Here is an 18,828-nt window from a genome sequence, read left to right as displayed (position 1 = left end):
GAGCTACCCAAAATCAAAACCAGTAAACCAGGACTACTAAGTGAACACGGCCTATCACGCATTACTTGCCAGGCCTGGTGCCAGCCCTGTGGATTCAGGGATGAATCAGACCCACTTCCTCCCTACAAGAAGCTCAATTATCTGCCTGGAGAGAGACACGTAAACAGATCATTTCAGCACAGCATTTAAGGGCTAGCTACATGCTCACATTAGAAACAGGGCCAATACTGAGGAGGAAAATCCCTGTGCTCTAGTCAGCGGCATGTGGGGAAGTCTTTCCTAGAATCAGGCTGTGGGTGGACTTGAGGTTTTCGATTACAAACAGGAGACAGAGTAAGAAGGCAGAGAGTGTGTTTAGGAAAATGTAAGTGACTCAGTCTGAGAAAGCAAACTTTAAGAGACGTGGTGCTGGTGAGTGGAGAAGTTAGACAAGGAGCTCAGCGCCAGGTATGGTGACTGTGACTGTAATCTCAGTCCTGGAGAGGCAGAGGTGGGCAGATTTCCATGAGTTCAAAGCCAGCCTACTCTACATAGTAGGTTCTTTCTTATTTTTTTTTTTAAAGATTTATCTATTTATTATATATAAGTACACTGTAGCTATCTTCAGACACACCAGAAGAGGGCATCAGATCCTATTACAGATGGTTGTGAGCCACCATGTGGTTTCTGGGATTTGAACTCGGGACCTCTGGAAGAGCAGTCACTGCTCTTAACCGCTGAGCCATCTCTCCAGCCCTACACAGTGGGTTCTAACCCAGACAGAGCTACAAAGACTTTGTCTCAAAAAAATTAAAGTAGCTGGGGTATATACCTGTAGTCCTACCACTGAGGCAGAGGTAGGAGTTCAAGGACAGCTCCCTTCATATAATAAGTTCTAGTCCAGCCAAGGCTACAAAATGAGAACTTGTCTCAAAAAAAACCCTCAAAAAACAAAAAACAAACAAACAAACAAAAAAACCCAACCAAAACAACAACAACAAAAAAAACCCCACAGTAATAATAGTAAAAGTTGGTAAGACCATGAGTGTCATATTAGTACTGTTTATAGAGTGCTTTAGTACTGTTCTGCCAATGGTGAGTTTGTGTTTTTTTTCTTTTCTTTTTTTTCGGAGCTGGGGACCGAACCCAGAGCCTTGCAATTGCTAGGCAAGCGCTCTACCACTGAGCGAAATCCCCAACCCCGCCAATGGTGAGTTTTAAGGAAAATGTGACCAGGACTGAAGAAAGATACTAGTTACAGACAGGGCAGCATATGGACAGGAGGCCTATGTAGACTAGAGACAGAGAACGTCACTAGCAGGCTGTTTTAAGAGTCTAGATGAAAACACCCATGAACAAGAACAAGTTAAAGAGGCAGGAGAGATGGCTCTGGTTGAAAGCACTGGCTACTCTTCCAGAGGTCCCAGGTTCAATTCCCAGCACCCACATGCTGGCTCACAACTGTCTGTAACTATCGTTCCAGGGGATCTGACACCTCACAGGGACAAAGCACCAATGTACATAAAATAAATTAAAATATTAAGAAAAAAAATCGCTAGTTTAAGAGCTGATATGTGGGCTGGAGAGATGGCTCAGTGGTTAAGAGCACCCGACTGCTCTTCCAGAGGTCATGAGTTCAATTCCCAGCAACCACATGGTGGCTCACAACCATCTGTAAAGAGATCCGATGCCCTCTTCTGGTGTATCTGAAGACAGCTACAGTGTACTTATATATAATAAATGAATAAATCTTTAAAAAAAAAAAGAGCTGATATGTGTGTGTAAGCGTGTGTGCCCACATGTATACAGCGGCCAGGGATGGGTGTTGGGACGTTTCTGTTGCCCCCCACTGGAGGCAGCATCTCTCACTGAATTTGGAGCTCACTAACTTGGCTAGTCTTGCTAGTTAGTGATGGACCAGCCTGTCTATCCTAAGTTTACAAGCTATCATATTACAAGGTCAAAATAAATTCATTATTGTTTTCTGTAGGTCCTGACCCATTTTCTGGAATTTGACATGTTCTGCACCCCATAATCTGACCTCCACTTTGATAAGATGTTCTGCTAAGTAATTGTGAGCTGTTCTGCCAAGATCCTATGTAACCAAAAACCCTTGGGAACCCCCTAGCCTTGCTGTTTGGGGCTACAAAAATCCCATTCCTCCTGTGGGGCCATTCTCTCAAATGTAGCTTTAGGGTGACAGTCCTGTCAGACAAAAAATAAAGCTTGTTTACTACAACCAAATAAAAACTGGTTGGTGGGGGCTGGGGATTTAGCTCAGTGGTAGAGCGCTTACCTAGGAAGTGCAAGGCCCTGGGTTTGGTCCCCAGCTCCGAAAAAAAAAAGAACCAAAAAAACAAAAAAACAAAAACAAAAACAAAACAAAACAAAACAAAACAAACAAACAAAAAAAAAACTGGTTGGTGGTCTTTCCTCTCCTTTGATGGGATCAGCAGTCAGCTTGCCTGGGGATTCCCTGTCTGCCTCCCAAGGGCAGGGTTTTCAGGTAGGCTCCCACATCTGCTTGCCTTTATAAAAATTTAGTGTGGGTGTGGGGGTCTGAAGCAGCAAGCACCTTATGCATGGACCCTCTCCCTAGCCCTAAATTTAAAAAGCAGAATTGGTAAAATTTAGTTCACAGTTGGCTGAGGGTAGAGAGGAAGAGGGAATGTGGAGGTTAAGTAGGAACGGTCCACAGAACTCTCTGTGCAGTGATGACTACATTCCGTGTCAGTGCTGCCCAAGATTGTAGCCACTCGGAGCCACATGTGGTCGCCCTGAACTAGAAAACTAAACTAACAGCTCTGGCTGTCCTGGAACTCATTGTGTAGACCAGGCTGGCCTCAAACTCACAAGAGTTCTGCCTACCTCTGCCCCTCCCAAATGCTGGGATTGAAAGTATATACCGGTTGGGGATTTAGCTCAGTGGTAAAGCGCTTGCCTAGCAAGCACAAGGCCCTGGGTTCGGTCCCCAGCTCCGAAAAAAAAAAAAAGGTGTATACCATCACACTGGCCAGAAGAAAGGAAGGAAGGAAGGAAGGAAGGAAGGAAGGAAGGAAGGAAGGAAGGAAGGAAGGAAGAAAGAGACAAACAGCCAGGCAAAATTTCATAGTGTGGCATCTTCTCAAAAGAACCAAAACCAACTGGAGAAAGAGCTTAGCAGTTGGGAATAGTGGATGTTCCTTTAGAGGACCCGGGTTCAATTCCTAGTACCCAGTTGGCAGCTCACAACTGTCTCTAGTGACAAGGCCTCATCACCTTGAACTCATGATCCCCCTGCCTCTACCTTTCTAGTGCTCAGACTACAGGCCTAGGATGAGTAGTGTGCAGATATGCAGACTTTCTTATGTGAAACTTGATCAAACTCATAGCCCTGTGAGAGCTAGGCAAGCACTCAGTCAGCTGAGCTAGACGTTAAAACTGTGCCCATTATGCTGCCCATGTTCGCCTGAAAGTCTTGGCTGAAGTGATTCCCCAGCTTATCTTATTTTTCTCTTGGCTGTTTGTTGGAGACAGAGTCTCTCCATGTAGCTGCGGCTGTCCTAGAACTCATGAAGTAGACCAGGCTGGACTAGAACTCACAGAAGTCTATCTGCCTCTGCCTCCTGAGTGCTTGGGTTAAAGGTATGAGCTTCTACACCCAGCTGCTTCTTTGCACAGATAAAATTTTAATAATGTTTTCCCTCCTTGTAGGGCTAGGGACCAAACCTAGGCATGCATTCTACCATTGTGGGATATTTGAAACCCTTGCATTTTCCCCCTGAAACAGTGTCTTACTGTCCTACTATTTGCTCTGGCTGTTCTTGTCCTGGAACTTACTACATAGTCCAGGCCGGCCTTTAACTCATGGAGATCCATCCACCTGGCTCTTTTTTTTTAAGACAGAGTCTGGCTATGTAACCTAGGCCAATCTTGAACTCATAATGGAGCAGTCTTAAAAGAACAGAAATGAAAGAGGGGAGATAGGAACTTACAATGAAGAAGTATCCAGGAAGGAAGAGAGGCAGGAAAAGGCACTGTGCTACCTGGAGAGTAAGTGCATGAGTAGTCAGTGCCCTGAGAGGACTGCATCCAGCCCTCAGGCACACTGCAGAGGGAGGGCTGGAGAGAGGGCTCAGTGGTTAAGAACCCTGGCTGCTCTTCCAGAGGACCCGGGTTCAATTCGCTCACATAGTTGCTCATGACTACCTGTAATTCCAGTCGCAAGGGAATCCAACACATTCATACAGACACACACGCAGGCAAAGCAGCGATGTCCATAAAAAATAAAAGTAGGGGCTGGAGAGATGGCTCAGTGGTTAAGAGCACTGACTGCCCTTCCAGAGGTCCTGAGTTCAATTCCCAGCAACCACATGGTGGCTCACAACCATCTGTAATGGGATCTGACATCTGGTGTGTCTGAAGACAGAGACAATAAATCTTTAAAAAAAAAAATAAATAAAATAAAAGTAGAAAGAAAGAAAAAGTGCAGAAAGAGGATGGAAAGATGGGTGTGTGTGTGTGTATGTGTGCCCGTGTGTGTGTGTATGTGTGTGCCTGTGTGTGGTGTGTGTGTGTGTGCCTGTGTGTGGTGTGTGTGTGTGCCCATGTGTGTGTGTGTATGTGTGTGCCTGTGTGTGGTGTGTGTGTGTGTGTGTGTGCCTGTGTGTGGTGTGTGTGTGTGCCCATGTGTGTGTGTGTGTGTGTGTGTGTGTGTGTGTGTGTGTGTGTGTGTGTGTGCGCGCGCGAGCCCCACCCTTTACCCACCTGCAGACCGGGATACAACAGACCACTCAGCAAAGGGTGCTCCACCTGCTTTACGACCTCAGCCCCGGCTTTCTTGGCATCATGTTGTGTGACCAGGGAGGACAGCCGGTACACATCCAGTGTGTACTCTCTGAAGAAGAAAGGGAGGAGAGAGCTGTAAGGCAGGCCTCAGTGTCCCAGAACAGTCCTCAAGCACATTACTTCACTGCCCTGACATCAGCACAGTTTAAGGATAGCATCATCACGTTGCTTCTACAACATTGGATTCATTCATTCATCCAAACTACTACTTTTTCTTTTGCTTCTGAAAAACGTTCAGCTATTATCTTGTGGCTCACTGCAACTTTCCCACTCCCTTTTCTCTTCTGAAATCCCTAATAAAAAAATACTACAATTTCCCAATCTTCCTTCCAGACCTTAGAACAGTGCTGTGCAGTATGTGTAAGGAATAATGAACTGGCTGGAGAGGTGGCTCAGTGGGTAAGAGCGCTTGTTCTTGCAGAGGCTCTGGGTTCAGTTCCCAGTACCTACACAGTAGCTCACAACCATATTTACCTGCAGTACCAGGGGGCACTGATGCCCTCTTCTGACTTCTATGCATCATGCAAGGGCTGTGTGCATATACATGCAGACAAAACGCTCACACTCATTCAAGAAAGATGACCAGGAATCCCCTGCAGTGCCTACCGTCCTCTCCTGATTCGCCCTCTTTAGAGTAACCCTTGTCGTGAGCCTGATGCTGCTTCCCAGCTTTGCACTGTGTCTGTGAGCAGGGTACCTGTACTTGGGCACACACATGGGCACATACATGGCACATGGCCTGGGCCCCAGAATAACTCACATCTCAGACTCCAGTGGATAAAACCCAACCATTTTCCAAAGTGGTTTTTGTCAATTTTATTACCAAATTTTGCTGTTTAAAAATTTGCCCATTTAGTTATTACATTGTGATTTCTCACTAGGATTTTAATCTCCATTTCTTTGACTAACAACCAGGAGCTATTATTTTTCCCCACACATGATTACTAGTCACTTGAGAATTCTAAGAAATGCGCAACTGGGGGCTGGGGATTTAGCTCAGTGGTAGAGCGCTTACCTAGGAAGCGCAAGGCCCTGGGTTCGGTCCCCAGCTCCGAAAAAAAGAACCCAAAGGGGGGAAAAAATGCGCAACTGAATCTTTTTTTCCCCTGCACTGGCTCAATTAAAAACATTGGCTGCAATATTTATTCATTTTTGTGGTAGGGTCTTTCACAAAAAGGGCCTGGCTAGCTTAGAACTATGTAGGTCAGAGTAATCTTTTTTTTTTTTTTTTGGTTCTTTTTTTTGGAGCTGGGGACCGAACCCAGGGCCTTGCGTTTCCTAGGCAAGCGCTCTACCACTGAGCTAAATCCCCAACCCCCAGAGTAATCTTGAACTCATAAAAATTACCCTGTCGGGGTTGGGGATTTGGCTCAGTGGTAGAGCGCTTGCCTAGCAAGCACAAGGCCCTGGGTTCAGTCCCCAGCTCCGAAAAAAAGAATAGAAAAAAAAAAAAAATTACCCTGTCTCTGCCTCTTGAGTGTTGGGTTTAAAGATGTGTACTACTATGCCCCACAGATTCTATAATTTTTGAAATATTGGATATTAATCTTTGGCCAGTTGTCCACATCATAAGGCTTTTGGCCAATTGTAGTGTGTATGGGTGAGTGTGTGTGTGCATGTGTGAGATTGAAACCAAGGACTTCTGTATCTTGCTAATTATACCCCAGTCTATGGCTTGCTATTTTTTAAATGTACCTTTGATATAGCGGAGGTCTTAGTCTGGAGTGGGAGAATGCTGGAAATTCTACTCAGGACTTTATAAATGGCACTTGTTGCTCTACTGCCATCCTTTGAAACTCAGCATCTAATTACTCATTAATCTATATTTTAAATTAGTGAGTTAGTTTGCTTGTTTGAGACTGGGTCTCATTATATAGCTCTGGCTGATCTGGAACTTGATTTGTAGACCAATCTGGCCTTGAACTCAGAGAGCCACTTGCTTCTGCCTCCCAAGTGGTGTGGTCAGACCATGCACCACTATGTCTGGCTTATGTCTTGTGCTTTTTAACAACTAAAGAGTAGTAAGTGCTCTTTTTCTTTTCTTTTCTTTTTTTTTTCTTCTTTTTTTCGGAGCTGGGGACCGAACCCAGGGCCTTGAGCTTGCTAGGCAAGCGCTCTACCGCTGAGCTAAATCCCCAACCCCATAGTAAGTGTTCTTAACTACAGATATATTTCTCTGGCCCAGAAAGTTTTTCTTTTTTCAAAGATTTACTTTATCTTATCTATCTGAGTATTTTGAGCCACCATGTGGTTGCTGGGAGTTGAACTCAGGACCTCTAGAAGAGTAGTCAGTGCTCTTAACCGCTGAGCCATCTCTCCAGCATCTGAGTATTTTGACTGCATATATGTACATATATGTACCACTTGTATGCCTGGTACCACAGAAGTCAGAAGAGAGCACCAGATCCCCTGGATCAGATGGTTGTGAACCATCATGTAGCCATCATGTAGGTGCTGGGAATTTGCAACTCCTCTGCAAAAACAAGTGTTCTTACCATGGAGCCATCTCTACACCCCCCAGAAGCCTGTTGGAACTTGCTTTGTAGACTAGGCTGTCCTTGAGCTCAGAGATTCTCCAACCCCTGCCTCCCGACTGCTGGGATTAAGGGCAGGTGCCACTGCCTAGTTTAGGCAGCCTTCATTTCAAAGCAGTTCATTCTTTCGTCTTCTGTGGTTGTGCTTTGGTGTACCTTGTCTCACTGCACCTGCTCTGAGGCTCTAACTCTCCCAGGGCCAAGCAGTCACCTGTGCTCCACTTCCTGGACACTGTTCTATACTCCCCCCCCTTTTTTTTAAAAAAAGATTTATTCGGGGTTGGGGATTTAGCTCAGTGGTAGAGCGCTTGCTTAGCGAGCGCAAGGCCCTGGGTTCGGTCCCCAGCTCCGAAAAAAAAGAAAAAAAAAAAGATTTATTCATTTATTATATATAAATACACTGTAGCTGTCTTCAGATACACCAGAAGAGGGCATCGGATCTCTTTACAGATGGTTGTGAGCCACCATGTGGTTGCTGGGATTTGAACTCAGGACCTCTGGAAGAGCAGTCAGGGCTCTTAACCACTGGGCCATCTCTCCAGCCCCCTGTTCTATACTTCTAAGAGCATATTTTAACACTCAAAATTTATGTCTTGAAAACTGACTCTCACAGCAATGGTGTGTACATGACCACAGTTATTTTAAGGTATAGACACCTTTTGATATTTTAGTATGCCTTCCTCTGTATCAAGTCATAAATGCCCAAATCTGCTCTTGACTTTACATGGTATAGCATTACATGTACCATGTCCCTGACATGAGATGGCATAGCATCCCATGTAGCATGTCCCTGACATGAGATGGTATGGCATCCCATGTAGCATGTCCCTGACATGAGATGGTATAGCATCCCATGTACCATGTGTCTGACGTGAGATGGTATAGCATCCCATGTCCCATCACAGTAAGAACTGCTGGAAGAAGGCAAAGAAGCCCTCTCACATTTCTTTCATCATTATTTGATGAGGCTGAAAGAGAGGAAGACTGGGTATTTCCCACCTCTTCCTCAAAGGCTATGCACTACAAGGCGGAGGCTTTCTTAGGGTTACATTTGTATCTGTAGCAAACAGAACAGTAACTAGGTGTTTCCGAGCCAGGATATTTTTGTTGGGCCGATTAAACCAACAAAGGGTATAAACTGTTTAATGGTCCATAACAGGTATTATCAAGTAGCTTGCAACCCAAATTTAAAGAGAGCCTGGACTCCAGCCCTGTAATTAGCAAGGAACACCAGATCTCTGGGGAGCCACCAAGAGCTTACTTGCTGAGCTGGTAGTCGGTGCCTTTGGTAAACTTGAGCTTCTCCAAGGGCACACCAATACTCTCCAGCATTGCCTTGATCACATTTTCGTAGTAACTGGTTCGAAGTTCTAGAAGTTCCCAGGGAGCTTTCATGTTGTCCAGGTATGCATGAAGGTCTGCAAACAGGATAGTTACCTTGACAGAAACATCAAGAGGTCACCAAAGGGTAAACTGGTCCAGTACTTTCCACCCACTTCCCTGCCCCCACCCCTGTTAAGTATCTCTTTTGGTCATTTAACAATGACAACTGCATGGTTCACAGCCCTGGGTCTCACCTCACACCCTGCCTTCAAGAAGTCAGCAATCTTGGACATGGGTACAAAGTAGGCCACGTGTGGCTTCCCGGTGGTAGCCGTGCCCCAGTAAACTTTAAGTTCCCGCTCCTTCAGTATCTCCTTCAGCTTCTCTTCCCCCAGAACCTCCTGTTGTAGAAGCAAAGAGCTGGTTTAATGCCGATTCCCCTCCTTGCTCATCCTTTACCCTGCAAACAAAGCCAGGTGTCACTGGGAGTCCCAAGCTTGGAGCCTTTAGGCAAATGTCACTGGAGTCCAAACGTTCTCAGAGCTGAGAGCCAACCTAAGCTCTTCCTGCTACTGCTAGTCTCTTCTAGGAATGACACTGATGTTAGGATATGGATGCACACACAGGTCTACCCATCTTTCCCTTCTTGACCCCTGCAGTTACCTTTTACCCTCCGCTTCTTTTTGTAGACACCCCAACAAATATTTTTTCCTTTTCAGTTTCATGAGTATGGGTGTTTTGCCTGCATATATGCTTGTACACCACATGAGTACAGTGACCCAGCAGGTCTGAAGAGGGTGTCAGATGCCCTGGAACGGGAGTTCTAGATGGTTGTAGGAGACAGGAATCAAACCCCTGTACTCTGTGAGAGCAGCTGGTGAGTCACCTCATCAGCCCTAGAGGCATCTTCTCAATTTAGCCGTCTCCTCTGGGCTCACTTGTGTAAGTCCCATTCCAGTGAGCTCCAGGCTCTGGAGGTTCAGAGGAGCCCAAGGCAGGTGAATACTGTTTAGCCCTCCAGGCTGAAAAGAGCCCTTTTGTCTTCCTTACTCTTTAGTTTCCTTCTCCTGTTTAGACATCAGCAAGTTTCTTCTGATTCCACGTTCCTTTTGTTTTGAGACAGGGTCTCATATAACCTAAGCTCATCTCAGACTTCTGATCTTCTTGCCTCTACCTCCTGAGTGCTGGGATTACAGGGGTGCAGTACCACGCCATGCCTGGCTAGGCATCAAACCTTTGTGTATGCTAAGGTGAGTGAAACCATTTTTTTTTTTTTCGGAGGTGGGGACCGAACCCAGGGCCTTGCGCTTGCTAGGCAAGCGCTCTATCACTGAGCTAAATCCCCAACCCTGGCCATGGAATGTTTTAAGTGGAGTTTAATGAGCTATCCTAGCAGGAACATGGAAGACTTTGTTGCTGTGAGTGATTTGAACTGTGCAGACCTGGCCCAAGAGGTTTCAAAGGAGAACTTCAGTATGTGGCCTAGAGACTGTTTTTTTAGAAAATAGTTTTTGTAGTATTTTGGTGAAGAACGTGGCTGCTTTTTTTTTTCTTCAAGATTTATTTTATTTATGAGTATACCATTGCTGTCTTCAGACACACCAGAAGAAGGCATCGGATCCCATTACAGATGGTTGTGAGCCACCATGTGGGTGCTGGGAATTGAACTTAGGACCTCTGGAAAAGCAATCAGTGCTCTTAACCACTGAGCCATCTCTCCAGCCCCAAACGTGGCTGCTTTTACCCTGGTTTGCAAAGTCTGCCTAAGGCTAAGGTGGTGAGACTCAGATAACTGCACTGACAAAGGAAGTCTCAGAAATGCCCATCTTAGATTTTGTTCTCTGGTTAAGTCTCATGAAAAGGGTTTTGAATAAGCATAGCAAGCTTAGAAAGGAAAAATATAAAATATATGGTTTGAGTATTAAAGGAGCTGAATCCTGTGCTCCAAGATATTAAATTAAGGGACTCCTGACCTGGGGTAAGATCCCACCCAGCTAAATTCAGATCCAGGCATGATGTTACATGTCTTTAATCCCAGAAGACAAAGTTAAGTAGATCTCTGAGTTTAAGGTCAGTTTGGGACAAAGCAAGTCTAGAGGAAGAAAAGTTTAAATCCAGGCATGATGGTACAGTCCTTTAACCCAGGAGACAGAGCCATGCAGATCTCTAGGTCAAAGGTCAGTCTACAGAGCAAGTTCCAGGACAGCCACGCTTAGGTCATGAAGGAGTTAGAAAACACAAAGCTGGTAACAGAATAAGGAGGTTGGGGGGAATGCATGTTCCAGCCCCAGCAAGCAACAGAAAATGGCAGCTTTAGCCATGTGGCTCTGGCTTTAGAGTCCAGAATAAAAGGGACTACTGGGACAACTGGTGCTGGAACTGAGAAAGGCAAATCTCATGTGGACATTCTAACTGCTGAGTGTCTCATAGTCTATCAGCCCTGCTTGTCACACTAGACAAGTCCTTATCAACACAGCTCTATCAGGTGTAGTCCCTAATCCTACATTCTGCCCAAATTATTCCCTTCTGCTGCCTTGAAGCAGCACAGGTCTGCACCGCTGTATGGCTTCTGTACGCTTTAACCATGGCTGGAGATGTGGCTCGGGTGGTAGATGCTTGCCTAACATGGAGAAAGCCGGAGTTTGAGTCTCAGCACCACAAAAAGCCAGGTGTGGTGGTAAGGCACAGACCTCTAACTCCTGGAGGCTATCCTGGATTATATAAGAAACTATCTCAAATATCAAACGTTAGGAAAAAACAAAGACTTTAGAACAATTATTAATTTAACCATGCCTATTTAGTGTTTTAGGAATGGTGAATGGGTATTAGCTTCAGTTTTTTCTTTCGGAGCTGAGGACCGAACCCAGGGCCTTGCGCTTGCTAGGCAAGCGCTGTACCACTGAGCCAAATCCCCAACCCCTAGCTTCAGTTTTTAATGATTTATTTTATTTCTTTAAATTGTATGTATGTATGTACATACATATGTACATATGTATGTAAGAATGTAATGTATGTATGTACGTATGTACATATGTAAGCATGTATGTAAGTATATTGGTGTATACAAGTGTCTTTGAAGCTCAGAGTCAGCTCCCCGGTGCTGGAGTTACAGGGAGTCCGTAAGCTACCTGATGTGGGTCCTCTGCAAGAGCAGCATACGCTCCTCACTGCTGAGCCGTCTCAACAATTTGTGCCCCAAAAGTTTCAAGCAATGCCAGGTGTCTGAAACTATGGAGCGAGACCACGGAATACTAACTGCTTCTGAAAATACCGCCTGCTCTCAAACAGACCTTTCTCTAGACCTAGCAATGGACTGCCTTGAGATCACTGTGTACCCACTCTGCTGTCCTACTGTGTACTCAGCCTGTCTAAGTCTAACCTGTCTCTAAGAACAATGTAACCAGCCTTACCGAATTTCCCGTGCAGTCAGCTTTCACGACCCAAGCTAAACTCAGAGCTTTACTTTTTTTTTTTTTTTTTTCCCCGGAGCTGGGGACCGAACCCAGGGCCTTGGGCTTGCTAGGCAAGTGCTCTACCACTGAGCTAAATCCCCGACCCCTCAGAGCTTTACTCTTAAGTTCTACACTCTCCCATGCCCCTGACCCAGAACAGTGTGTGTGTGTGTGTGTGTGCGCGCGCGCGGTTGTCATCTGCTGAATGCGAGTCAGAAGGCGACAAAGCCCCACAAATGTTGCAAGCAGCACACGGCTATAGGTGGATAAGTGTGCAAGGTTTTGAGCACTCTTCTGAGTCAATGAAATAAATCTCCCTTTGTAAAACTATGATAAAGATCTCTCTAGCAAAGAGTCCCTCACTCCCTTTCTTTGCCACATTTCTGTGCTGTCCAGTAAATGAGAGTAACAGGGACAGGTGACAGGAACAGATATCAGATGCACACTAGAAAGATGACAGACAGGCCACGGACCCCAACCTAGACAGACAGAAAACACAGGGTAGGAAGTAGAGAACTCAAATTTTGACTTCTTTCTTGATCTAAACTACTCTTAGAAGAAGTATCTTTCTTTTAATTCCTTAATTCAATCATTGCTGCAAGCTGTCTTGAAAAATAAAAGATAATTAAAAAAAAGCCAGAATAACTCCAGTCCATCAGTTGATGAGGAGTGGGTATCTTCATATAATGGAATATTAGTCAGCCTCAAAAAGGAACTAGAAAGGCAGGCTGCAGATCTGTATTTGAATCTATTTTGAAGGTAGACCAGAGCCAACTTCTGCTAGCCTGAGGTACAGGCTTAAGAGAGTAGACAAGAGATTCCTTGGTCCCAGATATATGATCTGAGCCTTGGTAGCTGGTAGTAGGATCATTTCCTTTTCTTTTTAAAGACTTATTTTATTTTATTTTTAGTTATGTATATCTGTGTATAGGTATATGTGTATGAGTACAGGTTCCTGCAGAAGCCAGAGGCCTTAGATCCCTGTAGGTGTCTGCAAGGCACCTAATATTGGCATTAGAAATTGAACTTGGGTCCTCCCCCAGAGCAGCAAGTGCTCTTAACCAGCAAGCCAAAATACAATAAATAAATAGCAGAGACATCTGTCTCTGTGTCCATGTTTCTGACTCTTAAGTGTCTGGGCACTGCTCACTCTCCCTCTGTGCCTTCAGGGTGCCGTTGCTCCTGGGTGTCCCTCTCCTAATTCTTTCCCACACACCAGAGCCTTTTCCCATAAGGGAAGTGGTTTCCTGGAAGAGACCAAAGGTCAGAGTAGGCAGTGGCATGAAGGGACACAGCAAGCCTGGGGAGGAGGAGAATGTGGAAGGGGAGAAGGAAGAGCGTCATAGGAAAGGATGTTGGAAAAGGAAGGGGGGCTGGAAAGGGAAATGAGCAGCAGGGAAGTGAGGAGGCCACAGGGAAAAGGAGAGAAGGGCGATGGGGGAGGGGAGGCAAGGCGGGAAGGAAGTAAAAAAGAAAATATGAGGAATGAAATTCTGAGAAAAACAAAATCACAGAGGAGCTTGTGTAACACTATTCTGTGAGAGAAGCAGACACCAATGGGCACATCTTATCTGACTCTCATCTCATCTTAACTGCCCAGGAACGGCATACACTTGGGGACAGAAAGCAGATCAGTACTTGGGGGATAAGGATGAATAACGAGGTGGTATAGCTAATGGTACGAGTTTTTTCTTCCTTTTTCACTGAGGCAGGGTCTTGTGCAGACGGAGGTGAGTTTGAATTCAGCTACGTAACCGAAAGTGGCCTTCAATTCTGGATCTTCCTGCTTCCACTCCCGACAGCTGAGATTACAGGCATGTGCCACCATGCTCCGGTTGGTTCACATCACTCTGGGGGGAGGCTTGGGAATAGAAACATTCTAGAACTTTAACCTTGTGAATATACAAGAACTGACTAAAATGTACCCTTCAAAGAGGTGAACGGTCTTAGAGCCAGGGTCTTCGTATAGAGCTCTACCTAGCCAGGAACTCATTATGTGAACAGGGCTGGTTTCCAAGTTGCAGTTATCCCCCTGTCTCTGACTCTCAGATATTGAGATTACAGGTAGCATGTACCAGCACACCCAGGATAGGTAAATTAAAAAGCTTGGTGGGACAACCGCCTTTAGCTTAATTCTAGTCCAGTCTTTATCTGGCTTGTAAAACAAAGTTTACAAGGCCTCATGACTTGGCTTCTACCTGCCTCTCCTAAAAGCACAAATCAGAGACAGCGATAGGTTCTGTGGAGGTACATCTGAGGCCCAGCAGACAGGGATGGAGACAGCTCTGGTAGGGAGGTTTTTTTTTTTTTTTTTTTTTTTTTAATGCTTAAGGAAGGCCTTTCTCAGAAAGTTCCTATGACCTGAGTTCTGAAAAGTAATGGGAGCGAGCGGGCTGGCTGAAGAGATGGCTCAGAGAAGGCAGGAAGGTGAAGTAATGAACACTATGGTGGCTGGGTAGCACTGTGCTCCCTCTACTCCAAGTAAATCAGACTTCTTGGAGAAAGAACATGGCCCTGATTCCCTAGAGTCTAGCAATGTTCCCGGAATGTAATAGGATGGGTAATATGAGGTTCCCAGCCCCAGAATGACTATAGTACAAGATAAGGGTACACAGAGTGAGCCCGTTGTAGTTTCTTTTGCACCCTGAGAATGGGTGCTTGACTGACTTAGTGATCAACTAGCAGAGAGGGCCTTAGAGCCGCCCAGGGACGGAGACCGCGGCTCCTCACATTTAAGGATCGGTCTCGGGAATCACGGAAATCAGTACCCAACGGTGCATCCCAACCCCAAGGCCCGACCTGCAGGTTCCGGGTGATAAGGTGTAGCTTCTCCTCAGGGCTTGGAGCATCCCCCATGGCTCCGCTCTCTCGGTTTCCCGCGCTCAGCCGGCACCCGCGCCCTTTCCTCGTTCGCCGCCGTCTCCGCGTGCCGGGAACTGTCACGCTAGTCCCGTCAGGTTGCATCAGCTGAGCTCGTAGCTCCGCTTGATAGGCCTAGATCCTCTCCCTCATCCCCGGGAGTAGCCCCGAGTCAGGAGCAGCAGAGAGCCGAAAGAATCGATGAAACAGGAAGGGGCGGAGCCAGAAAAAAACAGTGTAGGTGGGATGGGAGGCGGGGTTAGGAAGGCTGCCCAGGACACAACCCTCTCAGGGGCGGGGCGGTTTCCTGCCAATCACTGTTTGCTTGCCCTCCCCCTGGTGTTGGCCCCGCTGCCTCGGGGTGGGGGAGGTCGTGAAGGGGGCGATAAAATGGCGCAGGGGGCGGAGTGAGGTGCTGCCGCTCGCCCAGGCTTTGGCCCGGCTTCCGGAGGTGAAGAGCGGGAGGGACGAGGGGTCGGCGTCCGTCGTCTAGGCTAGGGGTCGGGGGCGCCTGTTGCTTCTTCACAGGGCCGCGTACGTCGTCTTCCCCCGTGAGGAGCAGGGAAGCTCGTCTCGCTGAGGGAAGGGCTGATTCTCCCTCCTGAGGTGATGGCGGGCGGGGAGGTTGTCCCTGCCCCCCACCTCCACGTCCGTGGGCGAGTGACGCCCCTCATCCTGCTGAGGAGAAGGGAGCTGTCAGGTCCTCGGGCTGCGTGCGAGGTCCGCCGGCCTCGCCAGTGGGGGAAGGGGGTCTTTCTCTCCCAGTGCCCTCGCCACGGGAGGGTGATGTCGCTAGGGAGAGCGGGGATGGCGGGCTTCCCGCGGTGCGTCGTGGCGGGAGAGGGCGACCCACTCCGGGCGACAGCGGGCCGCAGCCTGCTGAGGTGTGGCTGTCGGCGGCTGTCCCCCTGAGGTTGGGTGCACTGGTGGAGCCGGCGGGGACCTGTGTCGCCCCTTGGGGGGGAGGGGCACGGAGGAAACTCGCGCTTCTCCCGCTATCCGCGGGGAGGCGAGAACTCGCTCTCCCGAGTGGGAGGAGGGAAGTGCAAAGACCCTGGGCGCGGCGGGCAGCGTTCCTGAGGGGGAGGCCTGCGGCATCCTTGAAAGGCATCCCTGGGCCATCCAGGGCCGCAGGGAATTCTACAGACATCTCAGCATAAGCCCTGAAGAGGGCCACCAAATGAGGACGTAGTTCACCCGCTGCCTTCATTTTTCATTTTTTTCTCCCCGTGGTTGTTAGGAGCCCCAGGCTTTAATAGACTATTCTTAGAAAAGAAACCTGTTGCTTCAGTTTAGAAAAATCTGCTGCCTGGGCCTGTGTGGGATTTTTGGCTCCCTGGTCTGGAGGAATTGTTACCTAAAGCAGAGATTTCCAGACGGGGTTGTCTTTCCATTTTACAGTGTTTGCTGTTAGCACAGAGGGAGTTGCAAAATTCTTTCTGATAATGTCAGTTCGCGTTGTTTAAAAACATTTTTTTTGGAAGGGGCTCATTTTGATGATAACAGCCTCCGTTTGTGTGTGTGTTGTTTGCTTCACATGTATTGTGTTTAGGAGAGGTTGGAAATCAAAGGCCAAGGAGAAGTCCCCTCCTTTGCAAAAAAAAAAAAAAAAAAAAAGATCCTTGCTTTTGGCCCTGTATATCAGACCCAGTTTGGTAGTAGTGGTTTTGGTTTTATGAGCCTTGAACGAGGATGTGTAGTATACATTTGGCATTGGTGTTTTACTGTCCTGAATAGAATGAGCCTTTGTGCACTAAGGGAATAGGTTTTTTGAGGTAAGATAAAAATAGATGGGGAACCAGTTTCTGAGGTTGCAACCAGGAGGTTAGAGAACAGTGAGGGGGTGGTACACTAAAGTGTGAAGAAGGGGGTGGACAGGTGAGGGAAGTGGAAGGACAGAATAGGGTCACACAGAGATGTGAAGCAGAACTAAGAGAATTTGGAAATTGGAAAATATTCTTCCCCGAAAAAATAAAGAAGCTTCCATATTTAAAAGATTTACCAGGCAGGTGCCAAAAATGGCAGGTGATGGTAGTATGGGAGAGAAGAAATTGTGAAACTTCACTTAAGAGCTTCAAGATGTTTATCTTTATTATCGTGATTATGAATTTTTTTGAGACAGTCTCACTATGTACCACTAGCCTGGAACTTGCAGTATAGACCAGGCTGGCCTGGAACTCAGAGATTGGCCTGCCTCTGCCTCTCAAATGCTGGGAGTAAAGGTGAATGCCTCCATGTCTTGCAAGAATTTCATTTTTTTTTTTCTTTTCTTTTCTTCGGAGCTGGGGACCGAACCCAGGGCCTTGTGCTTGCTAGGCAAGCGCTCTACCACTGAGCTAAATCCCCAACCCCAAGAATTTCATTTTAATGAAGGCTTCCCTACCTTGAAAATTCAAACTGACTATCTCAAACACCTCCCTTTCTCTCCCACCTTTGGGATGTGTAGCCTATACTGGTTTGGATGGAGCCTCAGGTAGCCTTGAACTCTTCATCCTCTTGCCTCCCCCACCAACATTCTGGAAATAGAGATAAGTGAGCTCCATTATATCTGCCTTTTTCAGATGAGTCTTTTCATTTATATTGAAGTTCAGAGACTTCAAATGAGTTGCTGAGGTCTTTGAATTTTAGCCCAGTGCCTCTAATATAAGCTACTTCATGAGCCATTAATTTAAAGAATTTGCCTGATATTTCAGTTATCCATTCAGTCTGGTCCTAAATTAGTTTAATGACAATATGGTTAAATGTTTCACAAAGTAGATCATACCGAATAATTTCTCAATCGGGTCTGGGGAAGTTTCTTGCCACTTTAGCCTTTTTCCTACTATTCCTACTAGGTCTCAGATTAAGACTCTTTGGGTGAGATGCCTGTAGGTGGTGGGATGAAATAACCATAGCTAGTATATATACCAAGTGCCTGAAGTTCATGTCTGTCTTAATATTTGTAAAAACCTCATGTAACTACTGAACTGTGAGGTTTCCTATTTTATAGGTGGAAAATATTTGAGACTTAGGGTATATTTGGTATATCTTTCACACTGACTTTATAACTTAATTTTTGATGTGTTTTGGTTTTTGAGATAGGCTAGCCTGGAACTGACAGTGTAGGCCAGGCTGGCATTGAACTCGCAGAGATCCACCTGTCTCTGCCATTTGAGTAATAGGATAGGATTAAAGGTGTATGCATGTCATCACGTCCACCTAGGCCAGCCTGGTGTACATAGTGAGTACCAAGCCAATCAGGGATACATCGTGAGACCCTGCCTCAAAAAGACCAAAACCAAAACTTTTTTTTTAAACTAATTTGTGTATATGCATGTATGATGTGTGAACTTTTGTGCATGTGTGTGGTGTATGAGCGGAGGTCTGAAAAAAATCAGTCAGTTCTTTCCTTTTATCATTATATGGTTACTAGAGATTAAATTCAGATAACCTGAATTAATTGGGGTGAGTAACCTTTACTCAATGAGACAACTAGCCATCTTCTAAGAGTATTTTTTTTTTATTTATTATATATATGAGTACACTATAGCTATCTTCAGACGCACCAGAAGAGGGCGTCAGATCTCTTTACAGATGGTTGTGAGCCACCATGTGGTTGCTGGGATTTGAACTCAGGACCTCGGGAAGAGCAGTCGGTGCTCTTAACCTTTGAGCCATCTCTCCAGCCCAAGAGTATTTTTTAATTAGATATTTCAAACAAAAAATTTCATAGTAATAATTACCATTATACTTACTGTCCAGGTTTATCTTCCATTTCTACTGATTTAAAAAAAAAGCCAGGTATGGTGCCTGTAGTTCTAGGACTTGTGTGGCAAACAAGGAAGGAGAATTGGGAGTTCAGGACATCCTTGGCT

General features: G+C 46.2%; 2 protein-coding genes across 26 annotated transcripts in view; one reads left to right on the top strand and one right to left on the bottom strand.

Moving 5' to 3' along the window:
* Yars1 (tyrosyl-tRNA synthetase 1) overlaps positions 1-15,148 on the bottom strand; it is a 28,511-nt gene extending 13,363 nt beyond the window's left edge. For 3 of the 5 annotated variants that reach the window (XR_015619665.1, XR_015619663.1, XR_015619664.1), the window contains exons 1-4: positions 14,915-15,148; positions 8,918-9,064; positions 8,602-8,777; positions 4,726-4,855 (exon numbers count right to left, since the gene is read on the bottom strand). Coding sequence is in view for 1 of the 5 variants with exons in the window: in NM_001025696.1 (NP_001020867.2) it covers positions 4,726-4,855; positions 8,602-8,777; positions 8,918-9,064; positions 14,915-15,079 (618 nt within the window). In the remaining 4 variants the exon portion in view is untranslated. 5 annotated transcript variants of the gene reach the window in all.
* Positions 15,149-15,340: 192 nt separating this feature from the next.
* S100pbp (S100P binding protein) overlaps positions 15,341-18,828 on the top strand; it is a 41,120-nt gene continuing 37,632 nt past the window's right edge. For 11 of the 21 annotated variants that reach the window (XR_015620007.1, XR_015620005.1, XR_015620004.1 and 8 more), the window contains exon 1: positions 15,341-15,425. The gene's annotated coding sequence lies outside the window, so the exon portion shown is untranslated. 21 annotated transcript variants of the gene reach the window in all.

Source organism: Rattus norvegicus, chromosome 5 (assembly GCF_021556685.1).
Source record: "Rattus norvegicus strain SHRSP/BbbUtx chromosome 5, alternate assembly SHRSP_T2T, whole genome shotgun sequence".
NCBI lineage: Eukaryota > Metazoa > Chordata > Mammalia > Rodentia > Muridae > Rattus > Rattus norvegicus.
This window is presented reverse-complemented; position numbering and strand designations above follow the sequence as displayed.